General features: G+C 39.4%; 2 protein-coding genes across 4 annotated transcripts; both read left to right on the forward strand.

Moving 5' to 3' along the window:
• Positions 1-261: 261 nt before the first annotated feature.
• csnk2b (casein kinase 2, beta polypeptide) lies at positions 262-6421 on the forward strand. 3 transcript variants are annotated; one of them, XM_084379520.1, is made up of 7 exons: positions 262-348; positions 978-1059; positions 1913-2015; positions 2710-2825; positions 3087-3162; positions 3483-3672; positions 4368-6421. In XM_084379520.1, the coding sequence occupies exons 2-7, from the start codon at positions 988-990 to the stop codon at positions 4456-4458; spliced, it is 648 nt and encodes a 215-aa protein (XP_084235646.1). In that variant the 5' UTR covers positions 262-348; positions 978-987; the 3' UTR covers positions 4459-6421. The 3 variants fall into 3 exon arrangements, with proteins under 3 accessions (XP_084235646.1, XP_084235645.1, XP_084235647.1); XM_084379519.1 differs by having other exon boundaries at positions 287-408; XM_084379521.1 differs by lacking the exon at positions 4368-6421 and adding an exon at positions 3907-4350 and having other exon boundaries at positions 287-408.
• Positions 6422-13482: 7061 nt separating this feature from the next.
• Positions 13483-26702, forward strand: LOC311273053 (sperm acrosome membrane-associated protein 4-like). The gene is made up of 3 exons (XM_084379921.1): positions 13483-13625; positions 23719-23829; positions 24890-26702. The coding sequence occupies exons 1-3, from the start codon at positions 13574-13576 to the stop codon at positions 25120-25122; spliced, it is 396 nt and encodes a 131-aa protein (XP_084236047.1). The 5' UTR covers positions 13483-13573; the 3' UTR covers positions 25123-26702.
• The last annotated feature ends 370 nt before the right edge of the window (positions 26703-27072 follow it).

The raw sequence follows: 27072 nt of genomic DNA on the forward strand, positions 1-27072 counted from the left end.
AGCCTGTTATGTCTACAGAGATATATTGTATTTAGCAGCCACTGTAGGGAGGGTAGGACGAGGGATATTCAGTTGGTCACTGCTAGATGCCACTGATCCCTACATACTACACCTTTAATACATACACTGGAATATAATAATAATAGGTTCTGTTATTAGAGGCCTTATTACAAAGAATGGGACTGCACATGGTGGCCAGTTGCACCTTTTAAATCCTGTGTAATACTCACAGTGAACAGTGGGGGGCAGCAAAGCATCATGGTCACTGTAGTCTGCCTGCACCGGAGGAAGAGGAAGAACGTAACCTAGAGGGTGAACTGGGAGGTGGTGTCCATCTTATTTACACCGGTGAGCTTGCTAAATTTTTGATCTGACGGATTTTTCAGGAGTATAAAAGTTGAAAGCCGGGTAAGTTAGCGGAACACCCCACGTTACTGTTTTGAGGCATGTTGCCGCGGAGGCAGGGGTGGCTCCACAACGAGCTCATCTTTGTTGTGAGGCCTGCTGGCAACGATGCGCCATATTGAATTTCATTTTGGGTCCCTAGCCGCTAGCGTTAGCAAGGTTTAGCTTAGCGAGCTAACGTCGGCTACATTAACCGTTTGTCGTCGCGGATGACTGAACCATACATTTAAGTTTGGGCTAAACACTAATGCAATACCTTTTGGACGGATTCAACATCAGTATTAATGCACTATGTACATTTGTGGAACTAGCAGTGTTGAGACGATAACGCTAGTTAGTTAGCTAGCTAGTTAGCCATGATCAGGTTTGGGCAATAACTACTGTCTTATACAGTTGCTCTTCTCATGCCAGTCTTTTAATTTCACTCAAGTAACATTGAGAAAATACAGAGAAAGGATATATTTAAAGGTATGAATTTGACACCAGAAATGGGTTAGTATTGTGTTATAAAGTGTCAATGTAGTTGATGAATGTATGAATGTATCATAACTGAGTATTTTCTATTCTTGTAGGTCTTTAGAGATGAGCAGTTCAGAAGAAGTGTCATGGATCTCCTGGTTCTGTGGACTGAGGGGGAATGAGTTTTTCTGTGAGGTGAGTTATTCTCTAATATTTGTCAACCATGTAGTGATATATAAAAGATGAGTTCAAACTTAAACTGGAGGCTGAACTTTAAGCATGTGTAACTCCACAGTAATGAGTCGAGAAGAGCACATTACACTTCTTATAGACATCTTGCGGTCTCCATGACTGTTACTTTAACTACACAGAGCCAGATCCGACCCTGATCTACAGCTGTATGTTATGTGTCAGCTCCTGCACGTGAACCAACTTACCTGGTGGTAGGAAATCTTCTTAGTGACCTATGAGCTGGGAACAAAATGGCTTCATGAATGTGTAAAGTAGCAAGAAACAAAAGTTAATACAAACTTGAAATCAAAGTTTGTGCAGGGAGTCGTGCGGCTGTATTCATGAGTTTATATCCCCTGTATTGACTTTCTGTCTGAATAAATCATGTTTCTTTGACGTTATGCTGAGCCATTGAGTTGCTAAGAAGATTAACTGCTATCTTGTGAGTTTGAATACTTTCAGTAACATGATCCTCCATCAAGGCTCAACTAGATTATGCTCTAACTACGCAAATAAACCACATTTCAAATTTAGCTTTAAACTTTACTCTCAAGCCCATGTGTACATTGAAGGAGCGCTGTAATCATCACTCCTCTTCACACTGGCCCTGACGAGATTACTTGAGTTTGTGACAGTGGATTTTGAACCCCATGTTCTTCATCGGTATCACATTTAGAAGCCAGTACGTACAAGAGCAATGATCACAGTGATAAGCAAGTATGTTTCTGCATCTAACTCTATGCTGTCCTTTAGAGTTATACGTCACTCCAAGTTTTTACAGGATAATCAGCTTCTCATGTGATTTCTCCAACCAAAGGTGGATGAGGACTACATCCAGGACAAGTTCAACCTGACGGGGCTCAATGAGCAGGTTCCCCACTACCGCCAGGCCCTAGACATGATCCTGGACCTTGAACCAGGTCTGTGTACTATTTTCATGCACACACACTTCAGCATGCTAAATGTAGTGCAAAATGTTTGTTGACTCACGTGTCTGAAATGTCCAAAATGCGTTTGTGGTTAAAACTGTGGGTAATTGTCAAGAGGAGAGAGGGGTGACAGAAACTTTACACAGCTTTACAAACTGAATGGTGAGACTAAATCGTTATCTGCATCTTCGTTTACCAGCCAACATGTGCAACAGATCAAAAAGTAAGAGTGAAAGAGACGTTCATCAGTGATCCTGACTGTAACATGCTGCTCTTTTAAACTGTCATGTGGAGTACCATTGCATGTGACGTCTAATAAACAAAGATAAAAGTGAACGATTGATCTCGGCATTAGTTTGTTTTAGAGCCGCTGCGGTGTTTCTCAGATGATTACAGCTCCTGTAACACCCAACAGTACAGCTTTTTTTTCCCCTTTAACATCTTTGAAACCATGTGAGTTATATCAGCTGCTGCTCTTCATTCCCTCTCACATCTTCTGTTGTTTGTTTAGGAAACTATTACGTGTCCTCATTCTTGTTCTTAAAAATACATCTAACAAGACCAGTCCTCTGTTGTCTTTTCGGTATTCCCTGTCCCTGTCGAAGCTTTCCCAGCACAGTTTTGCATCTCTGTAAACTGTCAAAAGAAAACGTGGACACCAACGCTGCTCTCTGTTTCTGTGCAGATGAGGAGCTGGAGGACAATCCCAACCAGAGTGACCTGATCGAGCAGGCAGCTGAGATGCTGTACGGCCTCATCCACGCACGCTACATCCTCACTAACCGAGGCATCGCACAGATGGTAGGCGCCAGCTGCATCAGCAAAAAATCCACTACCCCCGTCTGCATTAGGGAAAATGTTTCTCCATTGCTTTTTTTCTTGATGGGATGGAAAATTATATGCGCCATGTCAGTTTAGACATGACTGCTGACTCTGTATATTCTGTAAAAGAGGTAGTTTGCAGCCTTTCTAAGCTTCCTGTAACGGAGTCGTAAAATGAGAAGTGTTTGCCACCTGTGATGACCTTTATCGACTCTTTATGTCCTGATTTACATCTTGCAGTTGGAGAAGTATCAACAGGGAGATTTTGGCTACTGCCCCCGTGTCTATTGTGAGAATCAGCCTATGCTTCCTATCGGTGAGTAAAAGGAGAAATTCAAACTTATTAAAATGTCTGTCTGATATTCAAAAACATGCCCTCACCATTGATGTCAGGATTAATGCCATGCAGTTTCGAATACTGTTTCTATTTTGCTTCCAACAAACCTGCCTTTGAGAAACTTCTCAGTTCTCTCGAGATATTTTTGTTTACATTCAAATATAAATTTGTATTTGATGATAACATCGCTGAAGAGTGAAAATACCAGGAAGGAAACAGCAGTTGTTTACATAATACCATGTAATACCAGTAGATTTTATTCTGTTCATATCTAAGCTGGTATCTTCCCTCCTCCGCAGGTCTGTCAGACATCCCCGGAGAGGCCATGGTGAAGCTGTACTGTCCTAAATGTATGGACGTCTACACACCCAAGTCCTCCAGGCACCACCACACAGATGGAGCCTATTTTGGCACGGGCTTCCCCCACATGCTCTTCATGGTTCACCCTGAGTACAGGCCAAAGAGGCCCGCCAACCAATTTGTCCCAAGGTGAGCACGACAGGTCGTACCCAAAGGTGTTCTCCTGTAGATTAACACGGGAAGCCGTCGTCAGGATGCAGAAGGGAATAATATGATAGTGTGTTAACTGCAGTCAGAATGTTGGATACCACAATCACATAATCAAGTGTTATAATGTGGATGCATCACATTAATTTTTAATAATATTCTAATGTAACTGAGCACTTTATACTTGCACAACACTGTGTATAATGCTGCATTCAGATGGATTCAGGCAGGCAGCAGTAGACAGTAGGAAACCAGATGATCATTTAAGTAGACGAGAGCAGGGCAGTATAATCGGATGAAACCGGTAGAGACCACCAGCAACAGAAGACGGCATTGCCATCCAGAGTTACAACACTTTAACGTCCTCCACGACTGAAATAACAACGGGATGGTAAGTAGCTCGCTCACACAAGGAGAAAACACAGCCGATGTGGAAAATGAGAAGCGTTTGTTGACAGAAAAGGTCTCATGATGTGACATTCAGGGTGTCGTGATTACAAACAGTCACACATCACTTCTCTCTCCCCGAAAGCAAATACAACACTGATCAAATGTAAACATCCTCGTCCGTTTCAGTGCGCATTAGCCTTTGATTCACTCAGGACTTTCCATCGTGTCGTTAACCAACATAAACAGTGAATGCTCATACGTGTTTGTCAAATGTCTTCTTCCTCCAGGCTGTACGGGTTCAAGATCCACCCCATGGCCTACCAGCTGCAGCTGCAAGCAGCCTCCAGCTTCAAGAGCCCCGTCAAGGCCATTCGCTAGAGCGTCCCAGGACAGAGGAAGAGGAAGAAGAGGAGGAGGAGGAGGAGGAAGACTCGTATAGAGAGAAGACAGGAAGAATTATCATCAGAAGGGGAGGGGTCACCTGCATTTAACAAAGCTCTTCAGATGCCCCCTCCCCACCCTGAAGACTGTATTATTTTGGTTTAGATTAGGGGTAAAGAAAAAGTGTAAAGATTTCTGAGTGTGAGCGAGACATAAAAACGCACAGCCATGATCATACACACACACACACACACACACACACAATAAACAAATGCATCCACACACGGGATTTCCATGCACGTCCCTTACCAAACTGACACGACAGGGAACGTTTCCCCTGGCTTTGTTTGTATTCTGTATTCGGCACAGTTTGGTAAAGGCTGGTGGTGAAAACCCCTCCGTCATTGGAAGCCTCCCCTTCCTCCCCCAATGCATGTACACTCAGGCTGGCATCCGCAGAGACAGTTTGGACGGTTGTTTTTTTTTTTTTTCTTTGTCACTTGTTTTTTTTCTTTCTTACATTTGCTTACAGGTTTGTCTGTTGAATTTGCCTTAAGATTCAGAGGAAACACCCAGACTGTTTTTTTGTTTTTCCAGAGGCACTCACAACTTCAGTTAACTTTACGTCTTTTCCGCTGTTAGAGGAGGTAACGTAGATCAAACTAACACGAGTTTTTTTTCCCCCCGAATCGTTCAGACAATTGTAATGAGCCTCCAGCTGTCTGTGCGCGTGTCAAACAACTGTCTGTATTGGTGAAAATATAACCTGTGCTACATTTTTTTGCGAGATGTGTGCCGCAGCATCGTCACCGCCCTTCCCTCGTAGCGTCATCTCCCTTAAAGGGACAGTTCACCCAAAATCAAAGATATATATATATATACAATTCCTCTCAACTCTAGTTTTGTTAATCCATCTAGATTTGTTTTGGTGTTTTTTTTAAAGAGATGTCTGCCTTCTCCTGGCTCGCGGTGCTCAAAGCGTAGATTTAGACGTTCTTCTGCACAGTGATTCTGAAACTGCTGACGATGAGGTCTGTGGATTATCTTGGGTAACCGGGTCATGATTTCTGGAATGAGATTTTGCTGTTGAGTTCGTCGAATGTGTTTTTATTTTATTTTTTTGCACTTTGAGCACCACCAGCTGAGTGCCATCTAGTTCTGTTTTTATTAAAGAGAAGGCAGACATCTTTAAAGCCGACATCTCTTAAAACTCGGCAACTCACGCCGAAACAATAAGAGGGATTAAAAAGCGGGTCGGGAGAGAAAAATATAAATTTGTGGTTTTGGCCGTGGACTGTTCCTTCAAAGAAGTAGCTTGACTTTTTGAGAAATTAGCTTTCTGGCGGAGAGTAAATGAGATCGATATGAAACGGTGTTGAGCAACTGGTTAGCTTAGCATGAAGGTCGGACATGTGGAAGCAGAAAGTCGGTGAGCTTCAGAGATTTTATTACGGTTGGACTGAGCCAGGCCAGCAGTCTTTTTGTTAAGCTAAGCTAACCGGTTGCTGGTGTCGGTCTTCTCATCTCACTCTCCATACTTTTCCAAAATGTCAGACTATGCCTGTGAAGATCAAGGAGGAGACTCAGAGAAAGAGGACTTTAGACAATCTGAATCCTTCAGCTCACTCCACCACTGCACTGATCCCACTGGTGTCTCTCCACAGCACAGTCTCATTATTTATGTTCAGGTTTAGGGACAGTCAGACCACCAGCCGCTCTTTATTTTTCTTCTTTTTGTTAGAAACAGTGGAGCAGATACTCGTCTGCCCTCCCTTCACTCTCCACTTTGCTTTCGTGTGACTGGAACAGGTTGTTTTTTGGGGTTTCATGAGACAAGAGAAGCGGTATTTATGTGTCCAGATTTTAACTAATGTTTGTCTGTGTTCTTGTTGTCTTTCTGCTACTGTGGAAGGGTGAGCAGGATTCAGAATTCTCAATAAACTTCTATTTTCTTTTCATACTCTTTTCGTCCTTTCGTTTTGTCCCAAAGATGTGCTTTTCTTCTCGTTCCTACAGTCGAGTGTGAGCTTCACTGTGTTGAATGATGTGAGTTCAACACTTGGAGGCTGTTTTCACATTGATTTGAAGCCTGCGGTGTACATCGACTTTTGATGTTCTTGTAATTCACTTGAGTATTTCTCATTTTTTGCTACTGTTTTACGTCTGCCTCTCATTTTGGAGGCAAATATTGTACTTTATACTGGCTACATTTATTTGATAGCTGTAGTTACCAGTTACTTGTAGATGATTATATTTTAACATAATATCTTTACTTGTTACTCAAGTATTACGTTTGTGTACTTTATACAACACTGCTGATACGTTATACTTCCATGCCACAACATTTAGTTGATAACTTTAGTTACTTGTTACTCTGCAGATTACACTCTGCATCACAAAGTAGTTACTTTAAGTAAATTTTAACAATCAGATTAAAAAAAGAAAAATACTGATTTAAGTAATCTGAAAAATGCTGAATATCGTCTCAGCCAGCCCTTAATACACAGATTATACATACATGTATATAAATGAACATCATGTGATTTACTTTTACTTATATTTTTAATACGTTGGTTACATTTATCACCAGAACATTACCTTTAATATTTAAGTACATGTAATAACAGATATTTTAAGACTTTTGTACCATTTATATGCAGTGCTGCCCTCCAACCACATGGTGTCAGCAGAGAGCTTATCACTTTAAATAAAGCTTTATTTTTCCACACTTTAACATAGTGTGTGGCACTACTTGAAGCTTTTAAAACTTAAATATGAAAATAGTAAAATATGAAATGGCGCGTTGCACACATACCTGTATGTACCTGCATTGTCAGCGTGTTTGTGTGTGTTTGAGCTTTTGTGTGGCGACAGAGGGGGATGATGGTTGTCTGGCTTCTGGGTGTGGTTCCAGTGGCATTTCACATGACTCTGAGTAACAGCACTGGTGGGGAAACATTGACAAAAAAACACACACACACAGAGAAAAACAAAGAAACACCATCTGAACTGCATCGAGAAGATCACAAGATCTCAGTCAGGCTTCTGCAGTTATCTCTAAATAAGGTTTTCAGCCCTTTGACACACTCAGGAAATCTAATAAGCAAAAATATGATTTAATTTTAAACTTATGCTGCAGATTTATCCAGTGTGGGTGACAGAAACAAACTTGAGACAAACAGTAGGGAACAGTATGGTATGGCTTCTTTACATGTGACTCATGAAAACTGTTTTTCCTCTCCGCACGGCAGCTGTCTTTGGAGAAACGACAGGCAGGGCTGAGCTGTCTTCATGTGGCCGAACCCTGTCAGTTTTTCCAGAGGGAGAAGAGGAGGACGTTCCTTCATGACTCAGGATAACCTCAAACCACAGCTCGGGACCTGCCCTTCTTTCTCCTCCACCTCCTCCCCCTTTATTTCACCAAGCCCTTTTAACTTTGAGAGGAGGAATCCCCTGTTTTGTATTTATAGTCGGGTCTGCTAACGTCCAGACTTTGTAAAAGAGAGCAGAAGATCTTCCTCAAAATGGTCTGCTGAAGAACGAAAAGGTGTCTGCAGCGTGATAATCATAAGAAATCTTGCTTTTTGCCACACCCAGCAGCCATATTGCACCATTTTCCTCTGAGAGATCTCCCTTCAGGATCCCTCTCCACAGTGGATCCAACTTTAAAAGCCGCAGAGACTCGAGGCCACATGAAAAATATGTCTAATTGATAGAAAATATGCCTTTTTCAAGAAGCTCCACTCTCCACATGTGAGGCGTCAGTCTGTGCCGATTCTGGCAAAGACTGTTACAAAATGCTGATCCAATAAAACTCTGACTTGACGAGACAAGTTGAAGCTAATAGATGGCAGATTGTTTGGATAACTTCCCCGTCAAGAAAAACATCGAAGCAAAGTGAAGTGTTTTATGACGCTGATCAGCAAAAAGACCTTTAAACATCCAAAGATGCACATTTAGCAGCAGTTAAGAGTCTGCACGAACAGATTTGTACGATTTTCCGCATTCCTCTCTGTTACAAATACTCGATTGGGTCGACTCTGACTCACATAGCTTTTCTTTTCCCTGATTCCTGCTTTGGTTTTGCTTGGCCTCAACCTCTTGTTAGAAAACAACTTCGTTCCAAGTAGCAAGTTTTGGTTTTATCTCCAGGATTTCCTTCTATTTTCCCTCCAAACCATACGGTGGCCCCAAGGGTCAAAATACATTCATATTTCAGAGAACACAACATTTCGTTAAAAACAATGCTCACGGAAAAGGTGGGTCTGACTTCTTGTTTCTTAAATGTCACTGAGCCCTAAAGGCGTCCTTGAAAGACTCGGGATTGTAAAAACAACAAGGAAATGACATTGACGGGTCACCAGAGACTTTGGTTCTGTCCAATCGCAAACAGCAAATGTTTTCCCACCTTTTCCATGTTTTCTTGAATGTTGTCATTAACTTTGGTACAAACACTAATGCCATTCCCAACTCGCCAAAAACCGACGCTTTGTGAGGGCATCATTATTTGACGAGTTGGGAATGAGACTCAAAAATCTACTTTTCTCACAAATAGCACCTTTAGGCACAAAATCCACTGGTTTCACACTTAAAAATGTTGAAACGCAGTCCTGAACTGTGGTCACTGGCTTGGCAGCCTTCTTGCCTGTAACTCCACCACCGTCCCCTCCACCTCCTGAGAGTCAGGTTATAAACATGTAATGTAAACGAGATATGGCGCGTTTTGTAGAAATATGGTACGTATCACTGGTTTGCAGAAAAACGGACTGCCTACATTTCATCCTGGTGGCTGGGCTGCATTCCCATCAGCCTCGGCTTAGTGCTTATTTTAGCATGCTAACTCATATTGGCTCCTGGCTGAATCAGCAAGGACCGTTTTTCGAGCTAACGGCAGCTAACTACATTTAGCAGCAGTTAGCGAACAAAGCTACAAGTATCTGTCTACAACAGGAAGCTCCATAAATCACCTCTGTACTATAACTATCACTGAGAAGCTGCTGGTTATCAGTTAGTCTGTTAGCGGGACTTTAGCAACAAGTAAAGCTATGTGTCTGGAGTTGCTGTAGGCAGAGCAGCCGGAGGGCAGCAGGGAGAAAACACAGAAAACGTTTTCTCCATTAAACATTTGACCCAGTTTCACCCAAACAACTGAATAAAGTTGTGTTTTTTTGTACAGTAATCAGCGAGGTCGTTCATCTTTTTATACATTATGCAGCGTCATAAATTAAAGATGAGGCCACGCCCCTGGGTGCAGGATAAGTCATCAACATTTCTATTGATTTCCCAGAAAGTTGCATTAAAAATACCTTCAAAAACAGCTCTTGTGCCATTGTTGGGCCTGATACTGGTGTACAGGTGACATATGGAGCAAGACATATGTCTAAAGTGACTGTGTTAATATTTCAACGTATCTGCTTTTGTTCCTCCTCATCTATCTTCAAACTCTCTGGATTTTCCTCTGTGATTGCGCTGACTGATGGAACAAGGATTAGTTTGGCTGGTTTCTCCCACACTCCCATCTCTCCCAGTGACAATGGTTGAGAAACTCAAGAGGATCTGTGGGCAAGACAATAGAGGCATTTCACGGGGCCCAAACAGCCTCCCTCTCAGCAAAGTATTTCCAAACGATGACGCTGAAGATACCATTTCATAACTGTTCCCCCTCCAGCGGGAAACCAAACCAGGCCTCTTTTTTTTTAGTAGAGTCGCATGCAGAGATGACATTGCCACAACAAACGCGCCCACCACCCAGTCATTTTGTGACTGATGCGGACAAACAAAACTCAGTAATTACATTTTCATGACTCGACCTGTCAATGATTTACTAAATGCTTGTGTCGCCTCGCTGCAGAGATGTTTGCAAACACTTTGAGACAAACAGAAAAATGCTCTGGGACAAACTCTGGGCGAGACCAGGCTTGCAAATGTGAATCAGTCATTGCGAGTCTCGTCTCGAAATGAAGACGAGAAGAAGCCGTTTCATCACCGCGCCTCATTTATCAAGTCCCGGAAGGAGAGGAAGGACCCACCAAATCCTCCCTTCCTCACTGTTTTTTTAATCACAGACGAGAGCATCTGTTTCAACTCGGACAAGCAGAAAACAGTCACACTTGTTTTACACTTCAAGCTATTCAAACGCACTGTTACCCAGAAAACAGGCAGTATTTATACTGGTGAAAAAATCTATAAAAGGCTAAATGCTTGGTACACATAAATCATTTTGAGACATTTCACTGCTTCCTGATCGATCAGCATCTGAAAAGACGCTGTATAGAGAAAATCTGGAGGGAAATCGGACCATATTTCAAGGCAAAACAACATATTTGTCAACCTGTCAGCTAACTTTAGCATTCAACCATTTGTTAGCTTAGGTTACTGTTCGATCGTGTTACAAGGTACAAAAGTAAAATGGTAAGTTCATTTCTAAAACATCTGTGCACATCTTGGACACATTTATTTAAGCCTGGAAGTAACACACATTGTATGTATTCAAGTGGTAACGTTAGCTAGGAAGTGTTTGAATGCTAACGTTAGCTCTTGTCTAACGGAAGCTAATGTTATCAAATATGTTGGTTAACCCTTGAAATATGGTAAATATGGTAAATATGGTCCATGTTTCAGGTTGTAAAAACGTAAAAAAAATCAGACAAATTATGATTTCACCACTTAAATTGATCAGCAACTGAAAAGACAATCGATAGTGAAAAACCTCGAGGACATCCGGACATATGTCAAGGTAAAACAAGTATTTGACAACCTGTTTGCTTCCGTTAGACAATAGCTTTTAGCATAACATTTAGCATTCAACCGCCATTTATTTAAGCCTGAAAGTAAAACACATGCGATGTAATCAAGCAGAAATGTTAGCTAGGAAGTGTCCCTCCATCTCTTTAATTGCTGATCAATCAGGAAGCAGCGAAATGATAACAAAGACAAAAAAATTATAATTATGAGATGTTTACTTTTGTTTCTCATAATTTTGACTTTTTATCTCATAATTTTGACTTTTTTCTCATAATTTAGAATTTTTATCTCATAATTTTGACTTTTTTCTCATAATTTTGACTTTTTATCTCATAATTTAGACTTTTTCTTATAATTTTGACTTTTTCTTGTAATTTTGACTTTTTTTCTCATAATTTTAACTTTTTCTCATAATTAAGACTTTTTATCTCATAATTTAGACTTTTTCTTATAATTTTGACTTTTTATCTCAAAATTTAGACTTTTTCTCATAATTTTGACTTTTTTTCTCATAATCTTGACTTTTTTCTCATAATTTTGACTTTCTCATAATTTTGACCTTTTATCTCATAATTTTGACTTTTTTCTCATAATTTTGACTTTTTAGCTCATAATTGAGACATTTTTCTCATAATTGAGACATTTTTCTCATAATTTTGACCTTTTATCTCATAATTTTCACTTTTTTCTCATAATTTTGACTTTTCAGCTCATAATTGAGACATTTTTCTCATAATTTTGACTTCTTATCTCATAATTTAGACTTTTTCCTCATGATTTTGATTTTTTCTCATATTTTTTGACTTTATCTCATAATTTCGACATTTTAATCTCATTATTATGATTTAGCCTACCAGGGGAACATTTTTTTCATCAAGCTTAGTTTTCCTTTCTTGTTTTTAACCGGCAGAAATGGGCCTCCATATATCGTCCATAGTCACTAAACAATGGAAAAAGCCCACTTGTACCAACACATCAAAATCATCAAGAGAAATGTATCTTAACAAGAACACCTAAAACATTACAGTGAAGGGAAAACTCCTCATTCAAACCCTTTGGCTTTAATGTTTGTGATCAATGCATCAAAAACACTTTACTTTGACACAATCTTAGCAGAAATTCAGCATTATTAACTTTTACACAGATACATCGGTTGCATTGTGTTGAGGTGCTGCTCCCTGTTAACTTGTAAATGTGTGTCACACGCTGAGTTACTGCCTGAAGGAAAACCTGCACATGATTTGAATGATATCTGAGAACTAAACCACGTCTCACTCTGACTTCCAGGGAACTCACGCATACTTGTTTGTCAGGTGGAGTAAAATATTACCCTGAATTTTTTGCGATTGCATAAGAGTAGACTGTGTGTATGTGTCTGCTTCAGTCACTCACTCTGATAAGATTCTATGATTTAATTTTATTAAGCTTTATCTTTCTCGTTTTCTCTTCTCTATTTACATTTTGTGACCTTATTAAATAATAATAAATGCTTTGATTTTGACATTTTATTCCTTGGAGTGGTGTTTTTTTTTATCAAATCAAACTCTAAGAAAACACCTTTGAAAACATTGTCATTTTAAATTAATCAATAGTGAATAGGACCATTTAATCCTCCAGATTACCCGGGAATTGTTGACTATTTACACTCCTACACATTAGTTAGGAATGCTGGGATATCTTAAGTGTTTCACTTGATTGTTTATTCTGTGACATATCTACATTTTTCTCTGGTGTTTTGTGAATATTTTTAGTCCCCAAAAATAATGCGACACATTTCATTTGACTTTTATTGTATATCCATACACAAATCCCCTGATTAATTCTGAGTACTGTCGGTCCCACTGAAGTGCATGCATCATAAAAGGTGTGTCTTATGACAATGACGTGCTAGCTGCAAAATACATGAAGTGGAGTTAAAAACTCAAATATTTGCACTCAGGTGGAAGCAGCCAATAAGTAGAAGCACAAATAGCTTCAGGCTGCACTTAAACAGACGTCATTACTTGAGTAAACATTACTTAGTTACTTTCCAGCATTAACTAGGTGGCTTAAAAACACATTTCAGTCCTTATAACACCAACAAAACACTAACATACTCCATAAAATCACTTATAAGCACCATATTTCACCTGTGAGTCAAACAGGTGGGAGAGTTTGAGAGGGGGGTGGGGGGTGTTTGGGGGGGACTGGGTGGTTGTCCCAGGAGACGCCCTCTGATTGGATAACGGTGACGTTCGGATGGGAGGTGGAAGATTATAAATGCAGCGATGGCGGAAACAAACGGTTGGTTGTTTGATGCCAGTTATAACGGTTTGAGTCCTCACAGGCACGACGCGAGTCCAGTTGGTGAACTTACTCCTCTTTCAAGATGAACAGAACCATCCTCCAGATTTTTGCAGTCGGAATCTGCTTTGCAATCGGTAAGAAAAACTTAATATTTACACTTTTTTTTTTTTTTTTTTTTTTTTTTTTAAATGCACGTTTTTTGTTATTATTTTCACGCCGTTAACTCGTGGTTAAACGCCTAAAAACAGCCCATTTATAACTTTTGCTCATATTTGTTAGAGAGGAGGTTTACAAGCTATTCCACCACTAAATCCACGTTTTTTTTACATGGAGTTTGGTGTGACTGTTTTGTTGAGGTTTGTTTCCGCAGTGTTCGCAGAAATCCTGTGTTCAGAATGACTTTTTATGATTATTTATTTAACTTTTACATTACTAGATAAGTCTGTTGAATTTTTTTTCAGATTTGGCATCTGCATGGAGCTTTTTTTTATGTTTTACATGACTTATTTCAAAAAGGCTCAACTCGACGTTATTTTCCTGTCAAACCGTTTTGTTGCCGTTAAAAACGTTATGCACGTTATGGGAAGAGTGTTCCATAATTTTTAAACGTTTACTGGGTGTGCTCAGTGATGAAGCTCGGGGCTGTGTTTGACTGGGTGTGTTCACGTCTCACACCAGTGGTGTGTTCACATCCTTTTAGGGCCAGCGGGGCCCAAAAAAAAAAAAAGATAATTTACCCAGTGATGAGCAGTAAATAAAAAGAATAAAAGGTAGGGCATACCTCCACTAGCTTAGCATGAGAATACACAATGCACAAACTGGTGATTTTGACTTGTGGTTTGGTTACTGACACATCATGATGCTATCTTTTCCTGTTTGTGGTTATTGTTGTCTCACTGAGCTCATTTGATTTTTTTCAGATTAGCCTATGTGATAATATCGCCTGTTTGTTTGTTTGTTATATCCAAATATCATTGTCACCCGAAAGAGCAGACAGTTGAAAATGGCTGCTACTGTTAAAAAAACCCAAAAAAAACTGTTGAAATATCTAGCTTAAAGTAGTGAATAAACAGTTTATATTGCTAAAAAGTAATGAGTTAAACAGACTGAACAGTTGGCTAAAAAAATAAACAGTTGAAATAATTAGCTAAAAGTAAAGAATAAACAGTTGATGGACCCATTTTAAAAAATACGGATAGTTAGCTACAAACAGTTAAAATGGTTAGCCAGAGGAAATAGACGAACAGTTGGCTGAAAGTAATGGAAAACACTTGGTTAGCTAACAGTTGAAAAAGTTAGGTAAAATGAAATAATTAATGAGTTGGACAGGTTAAGTAGTTGCCTAGTTGAAACGGTTAGCTAAAAGTAAAGAACAAACAGTTGAAAGAGGGCTGGTTAGCTAAAAGTAGGCTAATAGTTGGACAGTTGAAGTAGTTAGCTAAAGCTACTGAGCTGCAGCTTAACTGTTAATGGACAAGCAGTTAGTGGAACATAATGGAAAAACACTTGAAACAGTTTGCTAACAGTTATGAATAAACAGTTGAAGTAGTCTGCTAATACTAGTCTTATGGACAAGTTTTGAAATAGTTAGCTAACAAAAACGGACACAAAGTTGACACAGCTGAAAGTAGTAGTGAGGATTCACTGGTTTTCTGCATCATAACTCACAACAAACTAAATATTTGTGGACTGTTATTTGGGCTTAAATTTTAAAGAGGGCGACTGTGACTGTTAATCAATCATCACCAGTTTCCTGACATTGTATAGACGAGGTTTAAGCAACAGATTCGACACAACACAGAATGAGTTACTGATTCCCACAGATGAAGCAGAGTTTACCCGCCTTTGCACATCCCAGGATTTACTCTAATGCTGTTATTACAGGATGGGGTGAGGCAGCCTGTTTGTGGTACAAAGATGTTCCAGACGTTATTAAAAGGCTGAATCATGTCCCAACCTGCCGGCTATTGCATGAGAAATTCCTCACCTTGTAAGAATTGAGGCTTTGCCCAAGTTTCAAATTCCACTTCTACAGAGGGTCTGTGCCTGGGGGCACTGCCGAGACCATTTGTTGTGCTATTATTGTGTTTTGAGGGCTATTGTAGTCAGGATCCCCTCAGCTCTGTAGTTTTTTTCGTCTCCTGTTTCATACCACACCCTTTCTAGCGGCGACTATGATCCCACCCTAGCTGCTTTTACATACTATCCAGTGATAACTCTGACCTTTAAGCCTTCGAATCCGTTAACTTAAATAGTTGTTTGTGACACAAGTGTGATTCACAAATGCAGATAATTACATAGTGAGGTTTCGAATCTCCCTGTACAAGCGACCATGAGGGATGTTTGTGGGTGTGTGGACTCTGGCGAGAAGTAGATTTTAGATGGTGGTCTGGTTGGCTTTTGAAGTCAACATGTTACAGGCTACTGAGAGGTTTCCCTGAGCACCCAGCTGCTAGAAAAATAGACAAACATATTTTTTTCCTCTGTAATCCAGATGTCAGTAAATTCCTTAAGTTGGGAGGAGAAAGTGCAGAGAGGCTGTTGACTGAAGAAGAACTTCTGAGATACTTTTACCTATTGCCTTGTCCAGCTCTATTAAAATATGTTCTTTCTAATGGACAAACTAGCTAAAAGTAATGAGTTAACAGATTGAATAGTTGGCTAAAAGTAAATAGGGCTAGTTAGCTTAAAAGTCATAGACAAACATCTGAAATAGTTAGCCAAAGTTAATGGAACAGTTAGCTGAAAGTAACAGTACAACACTTGAAACTGTTCGCTAAATGTTTAGCTAACAGTAATGAATAAACTGTTGATATAGCTGCTTAAAAGTAGCCAATAATTAGTGAAAAGTAAATGGGGCTAGTTAGCCAAAAGTAATGGACGAACAGTTGAGATGGTTAGCTTAAGGTAATAAACGTTGGCTGAAAGTATGGAAAAACTGCTGATACAGCTGGCTAAAAGTAGCCTAATGGACGAATGTTTGAAAGTTAGCTAGCTGAAAAGATAAACAGTTGAAATAAGGCTAGTTAGCTAAAGGTAATTGACAAGCAGTCAGTTGAAAGTAATGGAAAAACAGCTGAAACAGTTAGCTAAATGTTTAGCTAACAGTAATGAATAAACAGTTGAAATGGCTGCCTAAAAGTAGCCAATAATTAGCTCAAAGTAAACGGGGCTAGTTAGCTAAAAGTAATAGAGGAACAGTTGCGATAGTTAGCTAAAGGTAATGGGCGCTAGCTGACAGTATGAAAAGACAATTGAAAAAGTTAGCTAGCTGAAAAGATGAACAATTGAAATGGGGCCAGTTAGCTAAAAGTAATGGATGAACAGTTGAAATAGTTAGCTAAAGGTGATGGACAAACGGTAAGCTGAAAGTAATGGAAAAACACTTGAAATAGTTAGCTGAATGGTTAGCTAAAAGTCATGAATAAACACTTGAAAAGGTTGCTTAAAAGTAGCCACATGGATAAACGGTTTTAAATGTTAGCTTGCTAAAAAGACGAACAATTGAAATGGGGCTAGTGAGCTATAAGTACTGGACAAACAGCTGAAAGTAGTGGAAAAACACATGAAATGGTTAGCTGAATGGAATAAATAACTTAATTAGTTGCCTAAAAGTAGCCTAATGGACAAACAGTTAAAAGCTAAAAATAAGTCCAACAAAGTCAATCTGAGCCGTCGTAATTAGGCGAGGCCTATCTGATTAATCTATTAGCCTTCTTTCCCTCACAACGATAGTATAAACTATGTAAACCCAGTAAAATCCAAAATTGACACCAGAATTAACTTTTTTATGAAGGCTGGACACCCAAATATAAGGTCTCTAATGTCATTATCCTTCATTTCATCTCTACCAAACGCATGTTTTAAGTTATATTTTCTTAATCTGTCAAACATTTACTCTGGCTACTGTTCCCATCAGTCTGGCTGCTCCCATCCTTCAAGGACGTCGTCTCCTTGAGCTTTAAATCCACTTTACATCCAAATGCAAACCAAGAATATTTGCACAACGCAGCCGACCCGCCCGCGTCTGTTTATCTTCACCTTTTTAAGGGGTGTATACAGTATCAGCTTTGACGGCAGCATTTACATATTTACCCTCATTACACTTTTAAACAAACATGTTTGCGTATTCATCTCACGCAACCGCACCACCTCTCAACTCTCAGTTTGGTTTGGTGTTTTAGGCGCATGAGTCACATTGTGAGTGTAATTTCAGCTTGTTGGTGACTGTTTTTGTTGCGCACAGAAACATGAGGATAATACATAGCTTTCAAAACATGGACTGATACCCGAGCCTGTTTCTGTTGGTCACACTTGGATAGATTCATGTCGGTGGTTATGACGAAATGTTGTCACTAGAAACATCACTTGTTTGAAGAAGAAAGAAACTATTTTGAAGTCCTTTATGAAACAAGGGTGCCCTCAGGGGGGAAGCTTTGGTACTGATACGACACTATCAGCCACATCATAGCTCTGATGCATCTGTATTCACTCTCTTGTATTAGAAACTAAACGGCTGATGCTCCAGGGTTTGTAGTTGAGGCGACTGAGCAGCAGAGGGCAGGATAAGGCTGAGTCTGCACATCGAGGGTGATGAGTAATGTGCCACACCTCAGAGCTCAAACGCTCGCAGCATACAGTTGGATTACCTTTCTTTTATTCAATTTTAGGCAGAGAAACCCACCAAGTACTCAACTATCATCCTCAAAAGTCACTTTACTGAAGAAATGGTGCTTGTGTAACTTAATTAGACTCATTAATTGAAGTTATTAATCGTACCACGCCTTAATTTTAGACTTCTTGTCTACAATTTCTGTTGTTTCTTCATATTTAAGCCTGAAAATCTTCATGACTTAGCTCAGATATACATGATAACAACAACAAAAAGTACAGATTATGATTGTTAATGCTACATTTTCTCCCTCATATTCACCCCTCAGAAACTAAAGTATACTTTTCAAGTATTATGTAATAAAGTCACTTAATACTTTGCATATTGAGATTTTAAACACAAAATATATGACTTTAACTCACATTTTATCCACCTGGCCAGGTCTTAATCTACCTGATTTGATAACCTCATACTGTACGTATAAGAAACCCTGCTGTAGATACATAATGTATATAAATATATATAGATATAATGTGTTAGATATAATATCAACTTGCTGGTTACGGTGACAGTTGGTGTAGAGACATTTTTCAGGACTTCCGGCGAGTCGTCCTCACTTAAAGACCGTGGCTGCTTTTCTCAGGCGTGTCCTTTTTGTTATGCAAGAGTGTAACAGTGTGTGTTTGTTTGTTTGTTTTTCACCTTTTATGGAGAGAAGTTTGTTTAATTCACACTAAACAACTTGTAAACAACTGGAGTAAATCAGGGATGCCCCCCAAATTTTGGCCCACCAGATATTTCTTAGTGAAAAACATTGAGAGTCTAAATAATCAAATAGTTTACTCATTAAAGCCTTTGCCAATTAATGTTTTTTTTTTTTTTAAATAACTTTAAAAGATATATAAAAGGAAGGAAGCCATGTCATTTTGTGGATGTAGCATTCAGTCTTTATCGCGTATGTTTTCATCTGTGTGGAGGGTGTTGACGATGGTGTGATAAGTTTCCAGTCACGACAGAATTGATTTGAACTACCTGCACTTGAACAACACGTACTAGGACAAGGTTTTAGACGTGCATGAGAGAAAAAATGACACACCTGTACTTTTTACCGACAAATGAACCCTGCAGACTTGTAGCACTACATGTAATGTGCCAATCTTATCTGCCTCTTTTATCCAGAACCGGATCTTTTAAAGAAAAGTCCTGTTGTGTCCAGAATCTGTTGCAAACAAAGTCTGGCTGTACCTGAACACGATTAGCTTAACTGTCCCCGTGCGACCGCCTCGGACCCCCCTCTCACCTCCACAGTGAATTTTTTGCAGAAATGCAGATTTGTTTTTGCATTAATGAGCCAGTAGTGTTTTGAGGATCAGGTCAGACTTGATTTCAGATGCCCCCTCCCAGACAGCCGCCCGGGAAAAAGGTGACGTGAGCAACATGTCAGTCAGCATTGCAGAGCGATGAAGTCAGGTGCCAGGTGTGGCGGCACTGAGGTCATGTGACACTTTGGTACTCGGTGATTTAACTTGTATTGCTGGTTATAAGCGAAAAATCCATTTATTATCTACTGGACTCATTCTGATGATTCGTAGTCCACAAAACACTTCTGTAGCTTCACAGTAAAAACAGCTTTGCATAATTGTCCTAATCAACTGAAGTAGATGGAGACTGAGTGGATAATGACTGAATTTTCATTTTGGGGTGAACTTATCCTTTAAGACACGAGTCCCAGAACATTATTGCAGAGAAAGTGAGTCAGATATCTGATATCAGTGCATTTTTTTGACACATTTCTGGAGGTTTTAGTCAGATAAAGACATTTTTGTTTCATCATCTGTTTCATCTTGTATTTTTTTAATTGAATGTTTGAGAATATCTGTTATTAGGAGCAATGACACGACATGACAGTCCAAAAGTCTCTAAATTGCGAGCTCTACTTGAACTCAGGTGTAACCGAAACCGGCATGACAGGGGTGTGGAGCACACAAAGGTGTAGGTGTGTCAGGATTATCCCGCAAGATTGTGATTGAAATGGCGCTGATCCACAGGATCATATGACTTCTATTTTGTCACATGTTTATGCATCTCTTGATACATTTGTTTGTTTTAATTATTGTGCTGGAGTTTAGTAACTTGTGGTGTTTCTCAATTCTCCTCCATTACCGCTGACGTGACATAAGTCGAGCCGAAAATATCATCTGCATGTGACTCTTGAGTGTGATGTGATGTGTGGACGGTATTACACACAAGTAGAGGAGTTACTCAGCTGGAAAAAATGTTGATCAATTCATGAGTCAGCTCAGCAAACATGTGAACAATACAGCAGTAAATCTTTAGAAAAATAATCCTTTTGCTTTGTCAAATATTGAATTAGCCGTCACCTCTACTTGAGTAACTGCTTCACACGTTAGCCTGTGTGAATGTAATTTAAGATTCAATGTGAGACTATGCTAATGTGATATTATACATTATTACTGAAAGAAGAAGAAATGGCACATTGTACTTCTTAAAGATAAAGATATATAGGTTTATATCTCCAGATTTTAACTTGAAACTTCATCAGATACCAGCCACCTTAATATGCCTGATGCTTGCATCATGGTCCATGCAGTATTCCTTCAGAAATAAATGAAAATGTCAAAAAAAATGGCCTGTCTCTTTATGTTAAGGAAATTGAGGAAAAAATTCCCAGATCCGCACCAAAACTTCATGAGGTCTATTCTGGTCCGAGACCGATCCTGGATACAAGTTTCATGGAAATTCGTTGAGTAGTTTTTGTGTAATCCCGGTTGCAAACCAACAAAACAAACAAATGTCATTTGCTGCCGAAGCAAAATTACAATTATGATGAAACTAAGGAAGGAAATTAAAGAAAAAAATTGTATTTAACAATTTTAGTCAACAGATTAAAATGGATGACGAAACAGAAAACAGATATTATACATCACTTCACTCACTATTATAACATATGTATATGTATGTACGCATTTATATACAAACAGTGTTTTGATCGTCTCTTAAAGAGAAACTACAATCACTCAGTCCGACCTCGTCTTCGTCTTTCTCAGACTCTTATCAGTTGCTGTGTTTGTCTGCCTGTCTGTTTGAGGACTATCACTCGGTTCCTTTACACTCAGGCATTTTAAAGCTACACCCTCACTTAGTCTGGTATGACCAGCAGTTAACGGTAATGTTAGCAAAGAGTCAGATAAGATACGAAGCCGTTTCCTCTTCTGTCTGTACCACCGTTTGCACCATCATGTTGTACTCGCCACTTGTGCACTTTAAAGTTTTGTTAACCTTTTTCCTTTGGAGAACCAAAACCTAAAACTTGATGGTGAGCTCGGGCTAAAAGCAACATCTTGTTCTGTGTTGTTACGACACAAAATGGTACAAGGATCCTAATTTACCTGAACTGAATGACTTCCTTTGCACAGTGTCGCTCTGCCTGTCGTGCTCAGATTATGAAAACAATTAATAATAACGAATCCTGAATATTTTAAGGCTATTTTACCAATTATATGAATCCATGTCTACATACCAACCCTAATCACGGCATGCAAATCTGAGATGGGAGGGATTTTCCCTGCTGAGTATTTCAGAGTCATTGCGAAAGGCCTGAAAACTGTACGATGTTGGATAAGATAATTCCTTGGAGTGACTCATCGTACGCTGCAGGAGCTGAATATTGTATTAATTTTATATTTTTAACAGTTGTGCTGAGAGTTTAGTAATTACGATTTTACAGCTTCGATCTTACAGTGATTTTTGCTTTTCCGCTTCAGGTGGCACTGGTGCAAATTCACAAAATTTAGGCAGCATATATGAATTTTATTTAAGAGGAGGGACTAATAAACTAATAAACTGGAACTCTTTTAATGGTTTTAAGTCACCGAGTGAATCTTGAGCAAACGATAAAGAACAGGGAACATTACAGACACTTTTTATTGTAGTTTTTATGATTACCGTGTGTACTTTCCGTCGCAGCTCCAGTCTCGGCCTCGTTCTGTAAACTGGAGCGACTGGTTCCCAACAACAACAGTTTCACCAGAGTTCCCTCCAGTTTTTCAGTATCTCCCCTCCCATCTAATCATAGAGTAACAAATGAGGTTTACAGGTGCTCATTAGCTCCTCAGGTGTTCCTGGGACACATTATTCTACTATATACTACAAGTATTTTGTATCACCTTGACTGACTTGTGTTGGAGGTTTTGAGCTTCAATCCTTTTAACTGTTGGACCTTTTATGTCTGTATAAACACACAGCTGGCACGCCAACCGTGTTAAAATGTGATTTTAGTGTTATATGTCTAACATTTTGGGACGTGTTGGGGAAGGATTTTAAAAAAGAAGGAAAATCAAAGCAGCAGAGGCCGAGATATCCTGACTTCATGTTCCCAATACAGCTCAAAAACACTAAAAATCCTCCTTTTCTGGCAAAAGCCTATTCGGCACAATTAATTATGTCTGTCTCGAAGTACAAAGATCTTATTATTTCATTACAAAAGGTTTTAACCGAGGCTGTTTAAGCAGGGGGATTTCATGAAATCAAACTGACAACCTACGTAAGTTTAAATACACAAAGCGGAGGGAAAAATAAAAAAAAGTTCATTGTTCTGACGCATTTAAGAGCTTTGAATTTCAGACATGGGGAACGACCAAAGTCCGGCCCCTCTTGGCACATCCAGACTGGTAATTTTAACCAGAATTTGAGACTTGCAGTGCGGTCAGATTGTTTTTGGTGGACACTATATTCCCACAATCCAGAGCACAAAGGAAAAACACAAAACAAACGAAAGTTTCAGGCCGATCAGAGAAATGAATTCAATTCCAAACTTTGATTGATGTGGGTGTGCATACCTGCCTGTCTTAGATCACCTGTTCTCATCACCTTTTTTTGTTTGTTGCGTCACACTAATATAAAATTAAGTGTCAAATCAATGAAGTTCCCCATTTTTTAAAGCTGTGGTTGTGAGTTAATTGTTGCCATTTTTTATTGCTTATTTGGTAGCTGTGTGATTTTTATTTATTGAAATTTAATTCCTGCGTCCCTTTTTATTTCCTGATGTTTGAATTTGTTCATGTTGCATGTCGTGCACTGAGCGCGTGAGCTCGTTCCAGTTGGACCAGTTGGCCGAAGGCAAGATGCAAACTAATAATTAAATGTTACAGGGTTTAAGCAGGGTTAAAGACTGTGGTCACACGTAGCAGCTGTTAAATGTAACTCGTAAAATGGCTCAGGTTTGTTTTATACAGCTGAAAATCCAGAATTTGTCTGAAGGTTTTGCTTGAATCAGAGAAGATGACCTCCAGGTGATACCAAGAGCTGGTATGACGTTGACCATTAACCTCCTCTGTGTCACAGGTCAAAGGTCACCCACTTGTCCACCATTATAGTATAGAGATCCTGTCTAAATGCTAAACTGCACCATCTAAGTGGATGGTAAACACTGAAACTGTCTCTGTTCTCAGCAAAAGCTTTAATTTCAGACGAACATGAAAAGATGTTTACTTGAATGCAGACATTTCTGTTTTAACTTCCTAATTATAGCCTGTTGCTAACCCGACTATTCTCCTTGTTTCCCCGCTCCCTTCCGATTCATCTCTCTCTAACAGGTCAAGCTCTGCAGTGCTACAAATGCACCATCGGTGTTGGGGATCTGTGCATTACCAGCAAAACCACCTGTGAAAGTGGAGAACACTGCTTCAGTGGTGAAGGGACAGCAGGTAAGGAGCTCATTATCTAAAAAATCTCACTGGACGACATTCTCAGAAAAGGTTTTCATAGACACTCAGATGACACTCAGCCAGCTGCATTCTCAAAGTACAGCTCTTAACCACAACCTCATGCTTGTGAAAGCATCATTATCTAAATAATTAAACTGGTCGATCAACAGAAAGCTTTTTAGTCATTTTAACCAATGATTCCCAACCAGAAAAATCAAAAAACATCGTCCATCATTTAACATCGCTAGTTAGAAAGTGAGCACAGAGGTTAAGATGGCTAGCTAAAAGAACTGGATGAACAGTTTAAATAGTCAACGTGAATTAGCTGTTAAAATAGTAAGCTAAGAATAATGTAAAACATAGTTTAAGTAGTTGGCTAAAAGCTGTTGTAATAGTAAGCTAGAAACAGATTAAATAGTTAGCTACAAGCTGTTGAAATAGCTAGCTGTTTAAATAGTTGATTAAAAGTAATATGTTTAAAATAGTTGGCTTTAAATAAGCAGTTGTAATAGTTTTCTTAACGTTATGATACAGTTATAATAGTTGCAGATATAGACACAAGCACATTTGGGGCTTTATGTTCATATCAGGTGTGACAGATCACAGAAGTGCCTCTTACCATTCTGAGATAGTTACTGAAGTGTTTTGAAATGGAGATTATGATCACTGATGTCTGTCTTCACTCACAAAGTATCCACAGGCTCTCCTTTAAGTTGTTGGCGTTAAATAATGCTTCCAGTCTAAGTCTGACAGCTGATTCATAATATCTTCACGGCCTATTTCCAAAATGGATTTAAAGGTTTGTTGTATGTCCGAAAACAACAATAGCGGCTCCTCAAGTGGTGGGCATAGACGCTGACATAGCATCTGTTATATCATCACCTGGAGAGTTTAAAAACCTGGGAATCCCCAAAACTTGAGTAAGAAGGTCTTCACCCTTTAGCAACATGCAGTGTATGAGTGCATACCACTCACTCTGCAACCCAACCAACCATTTCAGCCCAACACAAAGAACAATAGACACTAACAGTGATCGTGTGTGTCTGTTGTCTCTCCACAGCTGGCTTTGTGGATATCAAGAGGAAGGGCTGTCTAGCAGTGGCCGAGTGCAACAAGACCAAAGATGTGAACATCCCCGGCACCAGTGCCAATTCTACCACCCTCTACAGTATTACCAAGACGTGCTGCGACACCGACCTGTGCAACGCTGCGCCCGGTCTGCCCGGGACCTCCGGGCTCAGCCTGGCTCTGGCCGCTGTCAGTGCTCTGTTTGTGGCCAACATCCTGGTTTGACAGCAAACGCAGATGACATAGAGTGAATACACACATATAAAACACACACACGGGCCTTGTGTTTACTATTCCTCGAGGTGTATTGCACTTTTTTAAATTTCGCACACATTTATGTTGGTTAAAATTAAATTCCCTCTTTTCTTTGTATAATTTTAGTTGTTATTAGGCAATTTAAAGGAGACATATTGTGCCCTCCGTCTAAAATGTTTTGTTTCAGCTGCCTGTCTCTTTAAGACCTAGTCTGCTCTGATTGGTCAGCTCACACGTCTGAACCAGCACCGCTAACAACAGCAGGAGCAGCTAGGCTAAATCAATTTGTATGTGCCAAACAAGCCACCAGGCAAAAACTATATAAATGTGTGACATGGTGACGTAGCGTGATGTCACAAAGTCACAGAATTAAAGGCGGGGCTACTGACGAGGCGTTTCAGGAGCAGTGTTTTCTGTAGGAGAGAGGAGCTTCTGTTGATGCGGACTTGGGCCTTTTTTTTACTTTAAAGATGTTTTACATGCACAAGAATCTTTAAAACACTGAAGGAAAGGAAAATAACAAAAAAAGCATAAATATGTCTCCTTTAAATTGTAAAACAAGCGTGTAACACTGACATCAGAGAAGATTTAAAGTCCATATCATAAATTTAAACTGCTCTGCGATTAACTTTCACCACTTGATTGAGCAGTAAGTTAAATTACAGGGCTGTCGGTGTCACCAGGTGAATTACACGTCAGGCATTTCATTGTATAGCTCCAGTAAATCACTTAAAGGAATAGTCCGACATATTGTGAGATATGCTCATCCGCCTTTTGAGCCAAGAGTTGGATGAGGAGGTTGGTACCACCCTTTTGTCTGTCTGGTGGTTAGCTTAGCTTAGCTTAGCTTAGCTTAGCATAAAGACTGGAAACAGCTAGCCTTCTGAAACCTTTTACCTTCTGTCTGAAGGTAAAAGGTTTGCCTACAAGTTGTGTTTAACACACGGAGCTTTAAAGGTGTTGTAAGCTTATTGTTTACCATTGGAAAGAGCTAGGCTAGCTGCTTCCATCTGTTTCCAGTCTTTATGCTTAACTAACCTTATCGGGCTTCATGTTATCCACACGTACATGAAGAAGGGGAATGTGCATATTTCTCATAATGCTGAACTAGCCCTTTAATTTATTGCGTTTGACCCACTGTATTGTCACTTCAGATATAAATATATAGAGATTTCAAAGCTTCTATGAACATTTCATTTATTGCTGTTTGCTTTGTGTTCACTTTATTAACATGTAGCTAACTTGCTGTAAATTGTTTCTTGGTTTATGTCTGGTACTGTCTGGAAAAATGTTTCTTTTTGACACAAATAGCTTCTACAGTTCTGCGTTTAACCTGTTTTATTTTTGATATTTGTGACAAATCCACACTGCACGTTACTCCCTTAAATGTGGGGGTACAAGCTTTGGTTTATCTTATCTGCTAGTTGAATGTAATATGTAGGGAGAAGGTAATGAAATTGATTGATTTATATTGAGATTGCAGCAATTTGAAATCTGTCAGGGTCAATCTGTTCAACAAGAATCATTAAAGATGAGTTACATTCCTGAAACTGACTCTTTTGGCATTAGTTTCCGAAAAGAAAAATGTTTAGACATGAATGTTTGTTTAAAAATTGACAATGTAGACAATTTAAAAAATGCAATAAACATCCAAACTGGGGAAAATGTGGCTTCTGTGTGGTGGATATTTGGATTTAGTTTCCTCCTTCCGGTCTTGATGTCACTCGGCTCGTTGTCATCCTGCAGGACCGACCAGTTCTCCAGGTTTTGGTGCCCCACGGCAGGGAAACCATTGTGCTACTGCTGGCATGAAGGTGCTGTCCCTTTTGTTCTGCTCGGTTTTGGCAGCAGAACTGACATATTTTGTCTTTGTGCAAATTGAAGATTTAGACTTGAAACCTGAGGAAATACTAAAATAAT

The sequence above is a fragment of the Pagrus pagrus genome (genome assembly GCF_965226575.1).
Source record: "Pagrus pagrus genome assembly, chromosome: 17".
In the NCBI taxonomy this organism is placed as follows: domain Eukaryota; kingdom Metazoa; phylum Chordata; class Actinopteri; order Spariformes; family Sparidae; genus Pagrus; species Pagrus pagrus.

Coding starts and splice junctions, on each gene's coding strand:
- csnk2b (XM_084379520.1), top strand. CDS start 988: ATGAGCAGTTCAGAAGAAGTGTCATGGATCTCCTGGTTCTGTGGACTG. Junction 1,060..1,912: donor GGAATGAGTTTTTCTGTGAG/GTGAGTTATTCT, acceptor CTCCAACCAAAG/GTGGATGAGGACTACATCCA. Junction 3,163..3,482: donor TCAGCCTATGCTTCCTATCG/GTGAGTAAAAGG, acceptor CCTCCTCCGCAG/GTCTGTCAGACATCCCCGGA.
- LOC311273053 (XM_084379921.1), top strand. CDS start 13,574: ATGAACAGAACCATCCTCCAGATTTTTGCAGTCGGAATCTGCTTTGCA. Junction 13,626..23,718: donor CGGAATCTGCTTTGCAATCG/GTAAGAAAAACT, acceptor TCTCTCTAACAG/GTCAAGCTCTGCAGTGCTAC. Junction 23,830..24,889: donor CAGTGGTGAAGGGACAGCAG/GTAAGGAGCTCA, acceptor GTCTCTCCACAG/CTGGCTTTGTGGATATCAAG.